General features: G+C 42.3%; 1 protein-coding gene across 1 annotated transcript in view; it reads right to left on the bottom strand.

Annotated features, from left to right (window-relative positions):
* Positions 1–17,558, bottom strand: part of SPRED1 (sprouty related EVH1 domain containing 1) — an 82,857-nt gene that overhangs the window by 12,422 nt on the left and 52,877 nt on the right. Inside the window, exons 3-4 of the mRNA XM_060273263.1 lie at positions 9,451–9,619; positions 8,171–8,220 (exon numbers count right to left, since the gene is read on the bottom strand). Coding sequence (XP_060129246.1) covers positions 8,171–8,220; positions 9,451–9,619 — 219 coding nt within the window. The remainder of the gene's footprint in view (positions 1–8,170; positions 8,221–9,450; positions 9,620–17,558) is intronic.

The following is a 17,558-nucleotide window of genomic DNA, read 5'->3' as shown; positions in this document are numbered from 1 at the left end:
GAACATTTCCCATATAAAGCACATCCTAAAAGCATAGCTGAATTACAGACACAACACTTCCCTTCTTTTAGGATCCCAAGTGAATGCAAACTACACAAGCAAAACAGGAAGAGTATATTTTGAAGAAGCAAAAAAGGATATAGGCAGCAATCTTGTGCCCAGTTTACTCTTAATAAAGTTAATTCAAAACCTTTTGTACTGCAAGCAAAGTTCAATTCATGGCAGCTGTGGATCAATTCAATCTTCTTGCAAACATAGACATACTAATCTTCATGCAAAATTTGCCTCCTAAATTGAACAGCAGTGATAAGAGCACTCACTTCAGCTTCATGGGGGATTAGACTACTTATACGGTAACTGCAAATCAGCGCAGAAAATTTGATGCGACTAACAGATTTTTGTAGTGCTTTTGAGTTTACCTAGCTAGGTTATTGTGTCATAAATTTCTATAGACAATAGTCTGCTCTATGAAGCCTCCAAATTTAATTGCAGAAACTACAGCAGTAGACAAGTTCACACCACTTGTAAGAGTTAACAAACCAGACAGTTACCAACCTGCAAAAGAAAAACAAATGGAGAAAGGGAAGACTTTTCCTCTGCAGTGAGCACAGAAACTAAGTGGGCTGCTGGAGGAAGGGCAGATTAATCCTACAGAAGCCTATTCACCTATCTGTAGTGTATGCAATTCCTTGCTGCCTATGGCTGCCAGGTGAGCTGTCATAAACTCTGAAATCTTTTTTCAAAAATCAAAATGAACAATTAGTTTTCTTTTTGTAAAGAAACAAAACCTGTGAGCAAAACTTCAGTGGCTTTGGCAATCTGCAGCAGATAGTCTGGTCAATAGACATTACCACTATACTATAACAAAAAGGTGGCTTTTTAGTACTGTACTGTACTTTGTGACATGTTGTTCAGTACAGCACAGAATATAGCATCTTCCCCATTTTTTTTAGCATACAGAAAAATACCCTGAGAGCACAAACTCTTGTTCTTCAAACCTAGGATATTGCAGTGCAGTAGAATGGTCAGCCATTTTATGAAGGCTGGCCAACGTGTTTTGACAGGGATTGTGACATTAAATTCAATTAACAAGATAACACGTTAACAGAAGTTTCCACTCAAGCTCCAAATTGCCAGATTACAACCATAGCCTTAGCAGACATGTTATTCCGGGCAAAATGGATATGGTATCCTATCTTGTTAGTTCCAGCATCACCACTACCTTGATGCTGGTTGGCTGCCGGTGGCAAAGTGGTGGACTTCCCAGATCTGTCCGCTCACTGGAATAGACAAATGGAGTCTATGCGACTGAAGCTATCATTCTATGTTAAGTAGTTAATTGGCAAACAATATCAACCACACATAATAAGAGCTGAAGGCTCCCCTGTGCCTTCAAAAACTGCCTGTCAGAAATCCCACTGCTGTGCATTTCAGCTGTATTTCCCTTTCCCTTCATACCTCTCAAAACTATTTTTTTACTCATTTCTTATTTCTTCTGTCTGTTTCCTGTCACACCTATGCTTACCTGAACTTTAAACTCTTCAAGGCTGAGGCCTGGTCTGTACCTTCATATCTCACATTGTCATTTTTCAACTGACCCTCTCTGCCCAACACTCATTCTCATTCTACCCAGCATTCCATTCAACACCATTTAACTTTCTCTCAAGAAAGGTTCATGCTGAGCGTGTATGTAGGCAGGAACACCCTTATGAAATGTCACTGACTAACTTTAGCCAGTAAAACAATTTTTAAATAAAAACTAAAAACATGTTAAACAACTCACACACAAACTGTTTCCCAAAGGACACAGTACACACCGGACAAATCTTTTCCCCACAATCACCCAGCAAAGCCTATGGAACAAAAACTCACTGCTGACAACATGACAAAGTCCACCCTGGCATCATGGTTGGAAAGTTCAGGATCTGGCCTGCTGGCCTGATCCTGTTCCTAACTTGCCCTAAGCAGTTTAGGAGATGGTTATCTTAGGAGAGCCTGCACCCAAACTAGCTTTCCCCGGTGGGGTGGCCTGAAAGCTTGAATGTGCCTCTGGACTCTGCACTAACTTGGGAAAATTGGGTGGCCAGAGGCACATTTTATTAATTTCAGTTGGTACTCCAGCTACCTTCCCACAGTTGTTCATGCACTAGTGACTTCCAGACTAGGCTATTGTGATGGCTAAGTGTAGCTGGTTTGCAGGGCCTTCCAGCTGTTGGCTAGGACCTATGATCTTATTAGATCACACCACAGGTGCCAAATCCCTGGGGCCCCTGGGTGCCTGAACACCCACAAAATTCCCCATAAAGGGGCCGGGGACCCACAAATTTAGGTTCCAGGGCCAAGTTGGCACTCCTGGATCACACTGAAACTTCATGAGTGCACACAGTTGTCAGTGCACAAATGGCTCAATCCTAAGTGCTGATGAAAAGCTTTAAAGCTTTAAACCAGTGGTGGAGAATCTCCAGCTTGTGGACCTAAATTAGGTCTGGCAGACCTCTGAGGTTGGCCTGCCTTGCCACTTTGGGCTAACAACAGCCACCTTTCTTAGTCCTGATGTCATATATAGGCAAAGAACATTTCCCCCTTCCAGCCACTGCTTCAATACGCTCCTTTTTTCTTTTCTTTTAAGGAATCTACTACCCACTGCACATCTGTTTTATCTTGATTCAGCTTCAGCTTGTTTACCCTCATCTAACCCAGAACATCCTTCAGACACTGGAACTAGAAAAAGTAGTAATTGGAAATTAAAATTTGCAGTTACAGAACATAATTTCTCTTACAAAAAAAAAACGTTGCCAAACTGCCTTGACTTTATTATCGGATAAAGAGATTAAGAGTTCCCGATTAATCCTGCTACTTTTGGTTGGAAATTCCTAATCAGTTCAGTTAAGCTAAATATTTAGAAGTGTTTGCTGTGAATCCAAGACATAGGATTTTCTTTGCCCTGGGCATTAACATACTTTTAACAAATTACAGAACCCCTGGTGTTTTTTTTTAATATGATAAAATGTTCTGCAGAAATCTCAGCATTCTTGGGAAAAAAGCATTGATTTTTACTCTCAAATTTTCCAGGGAGATGGTTTCTGAATCTTGCACTAGAATCAGATTTTCATCCATTAGAAAGCTCCAGTCTAAATGAGCAGACAATCGGTAACCATTAATTTTTATTTTCCCCACTGGACGATGTTCCTCTTAAATTCTGCATAACATGAACTCACCCTTCTAAAAGCTAAGCCAAAGCAACATTCTCTTGCTCTGTGCTCTCCACATACCGTAGGTCCACATTTCCCAGAATCCTACTGGTTGCTCCCCCCCCCCCCCGCATTTGTTGCAATCTAAATTAATTTTTCTCGAGCAATGCAGGAGCTCCCTTCAGAGCATTCTACAGATGTAGTAATAATTCCTTGCCAAAATCAATGCAAACATTGATTCTATCTTCTTAGCAATACTGTAACAACATGACATCAATGAAACAGTCATTTTGTGATCAACCAAGATCCCAAGCTCTTTCCCCTGTTGCTGAGCCCCCGGACGAAAACAAAAACGTTTCTTATCACTCCAAGTTCACAGCCTTCTACTTGGCAGAACTCAGTTTCATTCCATTTCTATTACTGTGAGGTCACTCAGTTCTTCCTGTGGAACTTCCTCATCCTCATTCTGTATTAATTGTTGTTGTTGTTTAGTCGTTTAGTCGTGTCCGACTCTTCGTGACCCCATGGACCAGAGCACGCCAGGCACTCCTGTCTTGCACTGCCTCCCGCAGTTTGGTCAAACTCATGTTCGTAGCTTCGAGAACACTGTCCAACCATCTTGTCCTCTGTCGTCCCCTTCTCCTAGTGCCCTCAATCTTTCCCAACATCAGGGTCTTTTCCAAGGATTCTTCTCTTCTCATGAGGTGGCCAAAGTATTGGAGCCTCAGCTTCACGATCTGTCCTTCCAGGGAGCACTCAGGGCTGATTTCCTTAAGAATGGATAGGTTTGATCTTCTTGCAGTCCATGGGACTCTCAAGAGTCTCCTCCAGCACCATAATTCAAAAGCATCAATTCTTCGGCGATCAGCCTTCTTTATGGTCCAGCTCTCACTTCCATACATCACTAGTGGGAAAACCATAGCTTTAACTATACGGACCTTTGTCGGCAAGGTGATGTCTCTGCTTTTTAAGATGCTGTCTAGGTTTGTCATTGCTTTTCTCCCAAGAAGCAGGCGTCTTTTAATTTCGTGACTGCTGTATTAATAATGCCTCCCAAATTAGGGTTGTCTGCTAATGTCAGGAATCTTACTTCCCTTCCCAAACACATTACATATAAATTATTAAATAAAACCAGCTGGGTAATTCCATAGTGACCAACATAAAATTTGTAAGATTCTTTACAGAGTATTTTCTGTTTTAGCTAATATTATTGGAACCCCAAATAACACTAAACTATTTGTGAGTTAACTGGCTTGATCTTCCCTACAAAAATATTAAAGAAGTATGCCACAGGTAGTTTAAATGCTCTGTTTTTGTTGTGTTTTAAAATAATGTGACTAACAAAACAATCTCAAGAATTTATCTGTAACCTGGGCAATTGTTATCTGTAACCTGGGCAATTGTTTTCTCTAAAAGTAGGGGGCGGGGAATCTCATCTGAGGCAAAATACATAAGAAGCTAATGCTTCATGGGCAAGTGTGAAAAATTATGGTAATGTTTATTGGAAACGGTTTTCAGGCAAAGGACAAGTGACCAATGTAACATGTAACAATTCAGTGATAGACACCCATAAATAAATGCCTCTTAAGCAAGGCCCTGGGCTGATGATACTTCAGTATGTATTCACAGGTCAGCATCAAGCCCATGTAGGAACTGTAATGCCCACTGGGATTTACATTTAGCTGTGGCAACACCCTAATGATTTGTTTCTTTTCAACCCATCATTTATCCTCATTTGCAGGAAAGACAAGTCACCAAAGTCCCCATTTTTTAGACTAATGGATATCTCATATCATATCCATTATGAAGGAGTGTCTCCACCCCCGTTGTTCTGCCCAGACACTGAGGTCCAGCGTCGAGGGCCTTCTGGCGGTTCCCTTGCTGCAAGAAGCCAAGTGACAGGGAACCAGGCAGAGGGCCTTCTTGGTAGTGGCACCCGCCCTGTGAAACGCCCTCTCACCAGGTGTCAAAGAGAAAAACAACTACCAGACTTTTAGAAGACATCTGAAGGCAGCCCTGTTTAGGGAAGCTTTTCGTGTTTAATAGATTATTGTATTTTAATATTCTCTTGGAAGCCGCCCAGAGTGGCAGGGGGAGACCAGCCAGATGGGCGGGGTATCAATAATATATCATCATCATCATCATCATCATCATCATATTGCATCACTGGGCCTACCTTCCCCCCCCCTCCAATTTCTCATTCTCAAGCTCAACATTAATGAAGTTGCCAACTGACACCAGTATTTCAGTTGCTGTTTTTCTGAAACTTTCTTCCAGAATATTCACATTTCTCATATGGACATCATGTCTGTGGTATTTATTTTTAATTATGTAAGAGAAAAACCCACAACTTGACATTTTGTGTCCATTTTCAACCTTTAATGGTGTTTTTTCCTGCTCCCTGAGGGAAGGCAAGAGACCTTCACCTCCTGAGGCAATTTTGTTCTATCTCTAGTGTCAGGGGGACTCCCTACAGGGAGCCTCCCCCCCCCCCCCGGCATCATCCTGACCAGCACTTCGCCCAGTGGCAGCGGTAGCCATAGCTGCCAAGTTTTCCCTTTTCTCGCGAGGAAGCCTATTCAGCATAAGGGAAAATCCCTTAAAAAAAGGGATAACTTGGCAGCTATGGCGGTAGCAGCGGGTCAGGCGGAGGGGAATGAGGAATGGAGCGGGATGGAGGGAGGGCTCAGTGAGGCATCCGAGTCCTTGCACCGCCCCAGCCAACTAGTGGAGGAAGGAGGGCTCAGCGATGTGTCAGAGCCCCTGCACTGCCCTAGCCAACAGGTGGAAGAGGGAGCGCAGCCGCTTCCGGCGCCAGAATTGAGGCATGCGCCCAAACGCAGGTTTAGGGGGTGGCGTTTTGGGGTCCCCAAGCTATTATGCTGGCCCCGAAGCAGAAGGGCGCCATTGCCGGATTCTGCGAGTGACTAGGAGGTCTGCTATCTCTGCACTGTAAATAATATGCACAATAAAACCTTAAAAGACAGATCGGACTGGAGCGTCTTTACTCGAGAGTAGCCGCAACAATCCCCTGACATCTAGGATTGGCGCCTCCAGTCTGTGGACCAGTCTTGGCCTGCCAGGCTTACGCATTTGGCCTATGAGGCTATTTTGGGCAAACTATGGCCACCCACCCTACACCTGATGCTGTACAGGTAAAGGTGGGGCTTGACTGGAAGGATGGGACCTGCCCAAAGCCATTTTGTGCAGCTGCCAAAGCACTCAACAGCCAGCTAATTATCAGGGGAACTCTGAAGCACTGCAGAAAATGAGTAGAATTGCTTCCCCTTTGCACCAGCTGATATGAAGGGAGAGTGAGTGATTCTGCTGCGTTTGGATGTGCCACAGGTCTCCCTGCAGGGAATTCACTGCATGCCCAAACTCAGCACTGGGTAGGATCACTCCTCTCCCCCAACAACAGAGGTTCAGGAGAGTGATTGGGTGCACCAGTGAGCTCCCTACTGCCAGATAATAAAACTCTGGGAAATTATCTTTAAAATGATATACAACATAATAACCCTATCTGGAAATGAAATATGGGTCTGTAGGTTGACATTTTCATGGAATTAACCAGCGCCAAGACCATAAGCTCCATTAGATGCTCCTTTCTATCTTTCAACACCCTCCTTTATTTACATGTAACTCGTTTTCTAACTAGCTGCATTCAAATCCATTGTTTCAAATAGGAATTTCCTGGGTTATTCTGTGTCAATTCCTTTATTAAAATCTAAATCCAATTCACATTGTTGTCCAAAAATGAAAATCCTCCACTTGAAAAATTAACCTAGTATAATCTTTAGATACAGTATTTTTTTCATCTTTGCTTATCAACATTTGTGAATGTTGTTAAACAAATGAAACAAATGAAGTCTGATTGCTGAAAGGACGGTATAGTTTATTCTCAGATAAGAGATATGAGAATGTGTGATAATCTTGATGATACAGCCTGCTGCCTATAAGGATGACACAGATACTGCCTGAAAGACCCACATGTTTTGCCAAGTAATGATATGCTTTTAAAAGCAAAGACTGGCAATTTTTCCCATTTCCAGCCTTGTAACTCATCTTAATATATGGCAATTAAGTCACACACTTACAAAACAGTGATCCACTTGTGTGCAATAACTTTTGACTAAAAAAACAAAACAAAAAAACACCGAAAACGCATCACAACGTTTGGGTTTTCCAACACTGCAATGAGAAGGTAATATCATCCTTATTTAGATATAACTCTTTTAAAAGCGATAGACTATCACCGCACACTAAGACCATGGCTGAAAAGCTTTCAGTTCACTACCTTTGTTAAAGTGAAGCCTGTCTGATAATCCAAACTAGAGCAATAGTTTCCAGTCACGTGAATGAAATCCATAAACTCTAACTCTTTTCACCCATGGTTTTTTTGTAGTCACTGTGTATTACTTGTCTACAGGAGCCTTGGGAAGAACATTGAAGTACTAATGATCTTCTTGTTGCTTCCCATGTTGTGTGACTGAACCTCAATGTTGAAAATGGGTTACAGGTTTAAATCCTGATGAGGCCTGCCTGACATTAAACCCTTTAATCCGCATGCAATCTGAGGACATTTTTTATAATACTGCAACCTTCACAAGTAGGAGTTTTGGCAATGAACATTTTTCTTCTAGAGCTCAGCCATAATTCAAATTAAGCTTCAGGCTCTTTAGCACCCCTTCGCCTTAATTATATCCACTCACTCTTTCATTAACACACCTAGAGTAAAAAAAGAAAGCAATGTCTCTCAAACGAAGCAATAGCTTATATCTTTGAGAATTAAATATGACGAAGAAAAGTCACCCAGCCTAAACTCTATAGTTACAAGGCAAGACGGTTCACGTGGTTATCCTTCCGCAGATTTAAAGTTCAAAAAGTTTTAATGGATACAAGTAAGACCACTTTCAGCACGGAAAACTCCTGTCATCTCTTCCGATACAATTAACATAATGGAAGTTTAAAGCACTTACTGGAAAGCCATCAACAGGTACTTCAATTTCATCATGTGATGTCAGACAACCTATGGAAGAGTAAGACAAACATAAAAATCTCAAGTTTCTTGAAGATGTGAGAGCTGAGGACTTAGAATGAGGCAGCTTCCTATGTTCCCCTAGCCGGACTCTCCATTTTTTTCTGAGACAGCGATTCTGAGTGACAGGGGCTCTTTGGGAATCCAGGCAGAAATCTTTCCCATCACCGAAATTTTGTTATATGGGAGATGACAGGGTTTGAACCTGGGACCTTCTGCACGCAAGGCATGTACACTACCAATGTCAAGTTCAAGCAAACAGAGAATTATGTCAACAACACATATCAAATTTCATTATGATAATTCAGTGCTCAAGAGAGGCATTACATTGCAGTGCGTTTAATGCCTTTCCTAAGCCACATAAAAACTGGTGTGGGATCAAGCTGGGGTTTGAACTTTAAATACAGAATGGTGTCGTGAATGTGCACAGCACATTTCATTCTGATATTTCAACATTCAAGGAAGCTAGTATGATACAAAACGGTAAACACATACAGACTCAAAAACAAAAGACACACGCTGCTGAACAAGGTTGCTAAACCTGAAGGCCTCACTTCACTTGGCGTAATGCGAACTAAACACAATTGCAAGTAAATAATCCTCTGGAAACTATTCAAAATCGCAGCTCACAGCAAAGCATCATAGAAGCTGACAGAGTGCCAAGGAAGAAGGTTAGTTAACGTTATACAAGAGAAATCCAATAAGTGGCCAATGCTCTATAAAAGGTAGTGAAGGTCCTTCAATGAAAGGATGTTGACTCTCCTTGGTAGCTTTGTATATGCCTTTAAAAATATTAATCAAAAATTTGTGATTTGCCCCTTCCCTGGGTAAGCAGGGATTATTACCATGGCTGACCGGCACCATCATTTTCTATCTCTGCTGTAACCATTGCTCATTACCCCTCAGCCACATAGACCAGCTCTGTAGGAGCTACATGTTGCTCTCCTGCTCAAGGCTAAAACAGGTGCTTGTCTTTTAACATTAATGAATGTACATTAACACTGTACCTAAATGCACAATAGTTATGCTTCATGTTTATTTTGAATATTAATGGGGCCGCCCAGACTGGGAAAAGAGAAACATCTGCCTGTAGACAACCAGTCAAAAAGGCGACCAGTGCAGTTACATTAACACATATAGTATTACACCGTGGGTAATACTATAATTATTTTAAAATTATTACTATATATTTAAAAATGCTTATGCAACAGAGATTCATACCTTGGGAAAGATCTTCTACCGCCCTACGAATGCCTCTATCAAATGCTCTTGCATCAGCAGGACTCTGAAATGTCAGGCCAAATTTTTTGTCATCTATTTTCCAGTGGTGAAAAGTTGGCGTAACCTTATTGTAAATAAGGTCCTTCTTCAACGTACACTCCAAAACCACCTGAAAAGCAGAGTTAAAGGAAAAACTTAGCATAAGGGACTTCTGTACACAACAAGGTTTAAAAATAAAGTCTACTCTCAAAGGAATCATGTCATGGACAAATTAGCTCCTCCCCAAAGCAGACAAGTTCGTGAAAATCCATTTATATATAACCTACTTGAAAGAAATTTAGTTTTTGCCTTAGTTACTGGCTGTTCCCGAATCCAGGCTATAATACAGCAATACCAATGCATTTTTGTAGGTACACAGTGGCATGTTGGCGTATAATACTAAACCATGATTAACGTTCCCCATAGTTAATAAACCACAGTTGAAGCCAAGGCACCTGGCAGATGATCACTTAAACTTCGGTTTATTACACCACAAAATAGTTAAAAGCACCAACAAGAGCAGTCAAACCTTGAGAGTGGTTTGATTTTGATTTTTGCTGCTCTCACTCATGGCTACAGCTTTTCGGTTGTGACAGCTCCTTAACCATAGTTAAGAGGCTGGAGCATAGCTGCCAAGTTTTCCCTTTTCTCGCGAGGAAGCCTATTCAGCATAAGGGAAAATCCCTTTTAAAAAGGGATAACTTGGCAGCTATGGGCTGGAGTTCACACATAATGCCAAGATATGGTTTGAGTTAACCAAAGTTTATAACTCAACAACAACAGTTTTAGCATTATGTATGAGCCAGGCCAGCTTGTAAACTTAAAACAAGTAGGTAAAAGCAACTAAATGGTATGAACAGAACCCTATGAATCTACTCAATTTAGAACTTCATGTCAATGCCCAGGATTCTTATCCCACAACAAATATGACAGTGTTGATGAACCCACAGGTGCTTTTGTGCAGTTTATTCCAGTGTAGATAAGTACGCACACACATACTTCGCTTTGTGCTTGGGTGAATCAGAGGAGATCTTTTCTAATCTTACAAAGGAAGGTAAGAGTTAATTACAGGCAAAGCACATGGAGCCAGCCCAGGCTGCCTTCTATTAAGAGAAGGTGAATTAAGGAGAAGGGAATTTGAAGACGGCAACATGGGCCACTTTTCTCTTCCACACTGACTGGCCTTTACACTGGCTCCAAACACTGCCCAGGTCTTCTAAAACTTTGGACAATATTCTTGAACTGTGTAGACAACATCCTGAATCAGGAATTAGTGAATAATTGGCCAAGGGGTTACTGACTGTGCCCGGTCTCCTTCAGTCTTCCTACTCAATTTCATTCAACCACATCTTGCCTTTCCTCCAATGGGTTCAAGGTGACATACATAGTTCCCTGCACTATATCCTCACCCTGTAAAAGAGGTTAGGATGCGTGTGTATAATGTCTGGCCAAAGGTCACCCAGTGAACTTCATGGTTGAATAGGGATTTGAACCAGGGTCTCCAATACTCAAGCAAAACACCACATTGGTTTTTCTATCCATGCCCACCTCTCTCATCTGACTACTCTAATCTTGGTAAGTCTCCAAATGCTGTGAAAGGATCCACTTTGGAAGAACACCATGTAAAAGAAAGGGTGTGAACAATTTCTCTTTGTTCAGAAAGTCATGAATGGTGAAGTTCTTCCCATGCCTTCTCTTTGAATTCATTTGTCTTGCTGCGGTTAAGCAAGGATACCAGACAATAAGATGTGCAACACATAACAGAATAAATGTCTCATTATTAAACTGGAAAGCAAAAATAAATATCATCAAGTCTGTGGCATTTGAGAATCTAAAATACTGAAGCCTGAATGTATGTTTAATTCCGCATATAGAAGAAACTCTCCATTGATGTTTACATAGCTTAAAAGAGCAGCAGACCTGTCCAGGTTAGAGTGGAAGGTAATTGTTCCAACTAGACTGGCTGGAGCCAGATCTCGGAAGGGAAGTATAATAAAGGAGGAAGTGTGCAATTATGTCAGGGGTGCTTTGTGAAAAGAAAGAAAGAAGAAAACCCTTCACATTCCAACAGAGATCTAAACAAGCTGGGTAAACAAGTCCAGAAATAGTCTCTGTCACTCCAAAGTGAAATCCATATCTTGGGTGCTATCACTTTTCAAGGTACCTGACAGGCTCTTTGTCAATAACATATCAAGCAAACATTCTTATTCATGAAGCTGTACCCTGTCTTTTGCCACAAGTTATTTTCAACTAAAAATACAGTGATTTTACTGTATATCGTAACACCACATCTCATCCAGGCTGAGCGAGCAAACCTTTTGCCTGCATTCCGATTAAAACTCCTTCCTGGGACTAATGCACATTTTTTGTGTGCCAAAGATCACACACATTTTCAGCTATATTTTTTATGTTTTCGAGCAATCACAATGGTAAAGGCATTCTTCATAATGTAAAGCCAAATATGTCTGAAAGCTTAGCAAGTAGAGGATGTTAGCTGCTTTGAGACTCCTTAAAGGTAAAGGTAAAGGGACCCCTGACCATTAGGTCCAGTCGTGACCGACTCTGGGGTTGCGCGCTCATCTCGCATTATTGGACGAGGGAGCCAGCGTATAGCTTCCAGGTCATGTGGCCAGCATGACAAAGCCACTTCTGGCAAACCAGAGCAGCACATGGAAACGCCGTTTACCTTCCCGCTGTAGCGGTTCCTATTTATCTACTTGCATTTTGACGTGCTTTCGAACTGCTAGGTTGGCAGGAGCTGGGACCAAGCAACGGGAGCTCACCCCGTCACAGGGATTCGAACCGCCGACCTTCTGATCAGCAAGCCCAAGGCTCAGTGGTTTAACATGTCTATTTAGTTTACCTTGAACCACTGGAGTACTAGCCAATTCATCTCTCACTGCCTGAAGCCTTGGTGTGATAGAGGAAGTGCTGTTACAGAAGGCAGCCCTATTTTAGAATTGCTGGTGTCAGGTCAAAGACTTCTTAAAACAAAACAAAACAAAAGCCCGATAAAGGAGAATGGATGGTCTGAGGAACAGAAAGTACCGTGAATCAGTACTGTTGAGGAAGATTCTGAGAGGAATGTTCTCTAAAAAGAACTAATGAAGTTCCTTCCTTAGCAAAGTTCATCAGCTACTGGATCATTTCAGATATGAACTACAATGCATTGCCATTATGAAATTTGATTGTAAGTAATGTTTGAAGGGTGGTAAAATTATGCTTTATCCATTAATTTGTATGGGCTATGAATTTAAGACAGTGTTTCTCAACCTTTTTTGGGCCACGGCACACTTGTTCCGTGAAAAAAATCACGAGGCACACCATCATTAAAAAAGTTAACAAATTTAACTCTGTGCCGCCCTATATTATAATTATGACTGTAAGAAACACTTGCCAAATATTGCTTTCCGGCAGGTAAGTGCTGTGTATTGGCGGCCGCCAGGCTCGTTTGCACTGAGCTTTGGGAAAGAGGAGGAGAAATATTGCTTTCCGGCGGGTTAGTGCTGGCCATTGGCGGCCGCCAGGCACGTGACAATGCAAATCGCCCTTCTCGTCGCCGCACGTCGCGGCACACTAGTGTGCCGCGGAACAGTGGTTGAGAAACGCTGATTTAAGACATTTGGTTCATTTTCCAACAGGGGAATTCCAACTGCTCAAAGGTTACTTGGATTTCCCCCTCAATTTTCCAGGAATTTGCTCAACCATGAAGATTTCCCTTTCTATCCACCCACCCTTAATCACCTCATCATATGGTATGCCATAGGAAGGGAAGCTTGAGAAATCTCCAGTCAGTTAGAGTCACGACATCCTAGCTGTCATGCTGCCAGGCGGTATCACTTCATGCAGAAAAAGGGGCTGATGAATGAAAACACCCATTCCTGGAAGCATTCCTGTTGTTCTATTTTATTTTAAGAGTAAGTTTTAACTTGTGTGATGCTAGCTCTGTTTTACTCCACTTACATCCCACTATTCCATGGTAAAATTAAACCCATGGCAGCTTATATATATATATATATATATATATATATATATATATATATATACACACATACACACACACACACACACACACACGTGTGTATGTGTATGTCTGTATGTATGTAATATACACATATGTCGCTATACACATATATATGTAAATATAATTATATATATGTTAAATTTTAACTTTTTAAAAAATGAGCACATTTAAGAAACCAATTAGCACTTTAAATCACCATGATTTAAAAAAACACAGTAACAGCAGCAGGCTAAAAAACATATCAAACAATTCATTGGAAAAAAATGTCCAACAGAATAAAACAGGTTCTTAAGAGCAAGCTTAAAGCAGGCTTGGTGAATCTGTCCTGCAAGGTTATTCTACTGCAAAGGCTCTCTTCTCTTTCGTCCCTTCTCTCGGCACTTTGTTTGGCAAAGGGACTATAAGGAAAGTCTCAGAAACTAAGCAATGACCGTGAGCAGGTTGATACCAGAGGAGGCAACTTTCAAAATGTTTCTTAGGCTGCTGCCCTGCTACTGCCACGCCTTCTTATTTGTTTTAAAAGTATTTTGACTTATTATGGGTTTGTATTGAACTGCATTAATTGTTAAATGAGTTTTTTGGTTTTACTTTACTATGGGGCTTGGTTTTTTTTTTAAAACTGTAATTGTATGCTCAAATTGTTGGAAGTGTAATTTGTGTTGTTTTCCAATGCTTTGCTATCACTGTGGGTCGCTTTAAGGTGAACTTTGTTGCTGGAAAATCAGCATACAAAATATTAATTACAATCAATTTTTTTGCAAGCATATCTGAGCGGGAAGGGCCCTGTCGTGATGGTGGAGCTTAAGATTTGCATGCAAAAAGTCCCAGGTTCAATCTCCTAGGTAGGATGCTGGCCGAAATCCTAGAAAGCCAGTCAGTATGGACAATACTAAGCTTCCTGTGTTCACTCTTGATTGTTAAAAAGAGGACTGAAATGTTCTATACCAAGCTTGGTGAATCTGATGCCCCCTGTATGTTCTGGGTTACAACTCCTAAAACATGCAGAGGGGAACCAGGTTAACAAAACCTACTTTAAATAAACCAGGAGAGTGTGTGATCCACCCATACTGCGTGACTTGACAACTCCGGGCAGTGTGGATAGAGCTGCAGCAGATGACACAAATTAAGTTTTTCATCTAAACCAGGCATGGCCAAACTTGGCCCTGCAGCTGTTTTGGGACTACAACGCCCATCATCCCTAACTAACAGGACCAGTGGCCAGGGATGATGGGAATTGTAGTCCCAAAACAGCTGGAGGGCAAAGTTTGGCCATGGCTGGTCTAAACCCTAATGGGTGGTTTATGGCAGGTACAAAAGGCGAAAATGTAAGAGATGACAAATATAACACCTCTCCAGTTGGCCAGCTGAGCCCATGTGTCATTCCTTCCTGTTGCCATTTGCTCCATACCTTTCAGTGCTACTCTCAATTTCCTCTGGCACCCAGTCCAAGCTGCCACATTTCCTTATGATTTTGCGCATTAACACATTAACTGGGAAAGGAGCAACCATGCGGGGAAGAAAATGAACTGACCAGGCAACAAGCCTGATAGTTTGAGTAAACGTTGGTTCTGAAAGTTGTTTTAATGGTAACTCTTATACTATATATTATTTCCTAGGATCAGTGAAAATAAAGTTTCTGAAGTTCCCACGCTGTTTCTGCTGTCCTCCTGCGTCAGTCAGCAGAGGCAGAATCACCTGGAGGTCTTGCACAATGCTTGCCTAGCCCCACCACCATCAACAAGTGTCTATGCCATTGTCACATGCTCAGCCTAAACAGCAGCAGCAGAAACAAACTTGGTCTCATGGGTAAGAGCTAGTAAATCATTGCCACAGCTCCCTACTCTTCTCAGATAGAAACTTCTCTTCCCAGTTCTTCCCACTTTCAAGTGTTCACGTTAGGAAGCGCATTGGTTCTGTGTGTGCCCAAAATTACGAGATAGATTGGGGTGAGCCAGGGAAGGTTCTCTCATGTTTCCAAGTTGAACGGCACTACAAGATGTCATTAGTCAGAGCAGGGACTCCTAAGCTTCTGAGTAGCTCTGTGGTCTTGGATGTTCAAAAAACACATTTTGGAGAAGTGAAACCAAGATTTTTTATTTTTATTTTTTTGGGGGGGGGGTGTCAGAGGGAAATCTTTCATTTAAATGGAGAGTTCTAGCTTTTTAATCACAGTGAATTATTTCCCCAGAGAACTCCAATCACATTACTTTGAGAGAGGGATTATATCTTCCCATATGTAAATTAATGCAGAGGTCTCCCTTGTAACTCCAATTCTCCACCAATGACCCTTGGGGCTAAAGGGTCACTGCTGGGAGACAATTTTAACCCTATCCCAGTATTACCTGGGGATTTCTGGTGCCCCCCCCCGGCTTCCTTCTGATTCTTCTTGCACTGCAGCTGCCGTTCAGAAATTTGGCAGGTTTCATCCCATCAGAAGGGGTGACCAAGCCAGCAAATTGTATATAATTCTCAAAGAAAATCAAAAGGTTATAGACTTTCTTTGGTTTAAAACATCAAACTTTAGAGGTGCCCTGTACAAGCACTTCTGGGTGTATTTGTCTATCATTTGGGCATGCCGGATGGGCGGTTGAAAAAGAAAAGAACTTACAGCCTCTTTTAGACTCCATATTACAACAAATGGAGGCAAAAAAGAGACACATCTCAAACAGGCCAAATTCAGTCTTAAATTGAGAGCCACACTGAAAAGTTACAGAGGAGTTCTGAGAGAGAGAAAGAAAAAAGTGGAGAAAGGATTTGCTTGTTTTTTCAGGCAATAAATAACTCAGTGTTACTACCTAGGGCTATTGTGAAATGGCAACAGGAATTTAGTTGCTCAGCGTATGGGAGTCAGCATCTATATAGGATGACAAATCAAGATGCAGGGTAGAAAGGGGCAGTTGTGGTGCCCCCTTAAAAGAGGATAATAAGCAATCAGCCAACACTTTCAAGGCAAAAAAGAAGTTTGTCTTTAGAGGGTGCTACCATATTTACTCGAATCTAATACCACCTGTGAGGGACAGGGGATATCGCGAAGTCCCTCCCCTCCTGAGTTCAAGCCCGTCCCCGAGCAAAGGGGAAAGCAGGGAGAGTTCCGATTCCAGTGGGGAAGCAGGAAGTCGTGTCCGAGGCTCAGGCAAGGTAGAGGAGCCAGGGTCCCAGGTGGGACAGGAAGGGGCAAGCAAGGGGGGAAGACCCATCCCTCCAACTCCAGAATTACGCAGGAAGAGGAGGGGCAAGAGGATGGGTCTGCCAAAGCTTTTGTGTTGGAGAAAGACGCGCCAAAAGCCATTAGGAGGTTCTGAAACCGACTGACAACATCGCTCCGTGTAAATAGCAATGACTTGAGCACTGTAAATACGCAGCACCAATAAAAGAATAAAATGCAGAGCTGCGTAGCGTCGTTACTCTGAAGTAGTCCACTCCGGCCACTGTGACAGCAACCTCCTAATCATTTTTGGGCTACTTCGGAGTTGCCGGGATGAGCGTGTCCGAGGCGGAGAAGTGGCGGCAGGTCGCTGAGCAAGCCCAGCTAGAACTGCAACAGCTGTCGCTGCAGGCGCAGGGAGAATTGAAGGCAGCTAAAGAGGAGACTAAGAAGGTCCAGGACGACCGGCTACAACTTGCGGAACAGGTGAGAGAGCTCCAGGAAAAAGAGCAGCATTTAAGGGCGGTGGCGGTAGACCTCCAAAACAAGCTGGATGCAGAGAAAAACAAGGCGGGAGGGGCTCCCCAAGTCCAAGTGCTGCCAGGAAGGAGAGCAGGGACCCTTGTAAGCAAGTTCAATGGAGACCCGAAGGAGTTTCAGGGCTTTGAGACTGAGATCGTGTATGCTCTTGAGCTGCACCAGAATGAGTTCCCCGATGATGAGCACAGAGTAGCGTTTATTGTGGAACATCTCACCGGAGCAGCCAGGGAGTGGCTAAGACCATTAATCGCAACCAAGAATCCTTGCATGAAAAATGTCCAACAATTTCTAGAAGGTTTGAGGACGATGTATTCGTCCGATAGTCATTTGGACCAGACTAAGGAGGAACTGCATAATTTA

This window comes from Zootoca vivipara, chromosome 1 (genome assembly GCF_963506605.1).
Source record: "Zootoca vivipara chromosome 1, rZooViv1.1, whole genome shotgun sequence".
In the NCBI taxonomy this organism is placed as follows: domain Eukaryota; kingdom Metazoa; phylum Chordata; class Lepidosauria; order Squamata; family Lacertidae; genus Zootoca; species Zootoca vivipara.
Note: the sequence above shows the minus strand (reverse complement) of the source record. Positions and strands in the feature narration are given on the sequence as shown.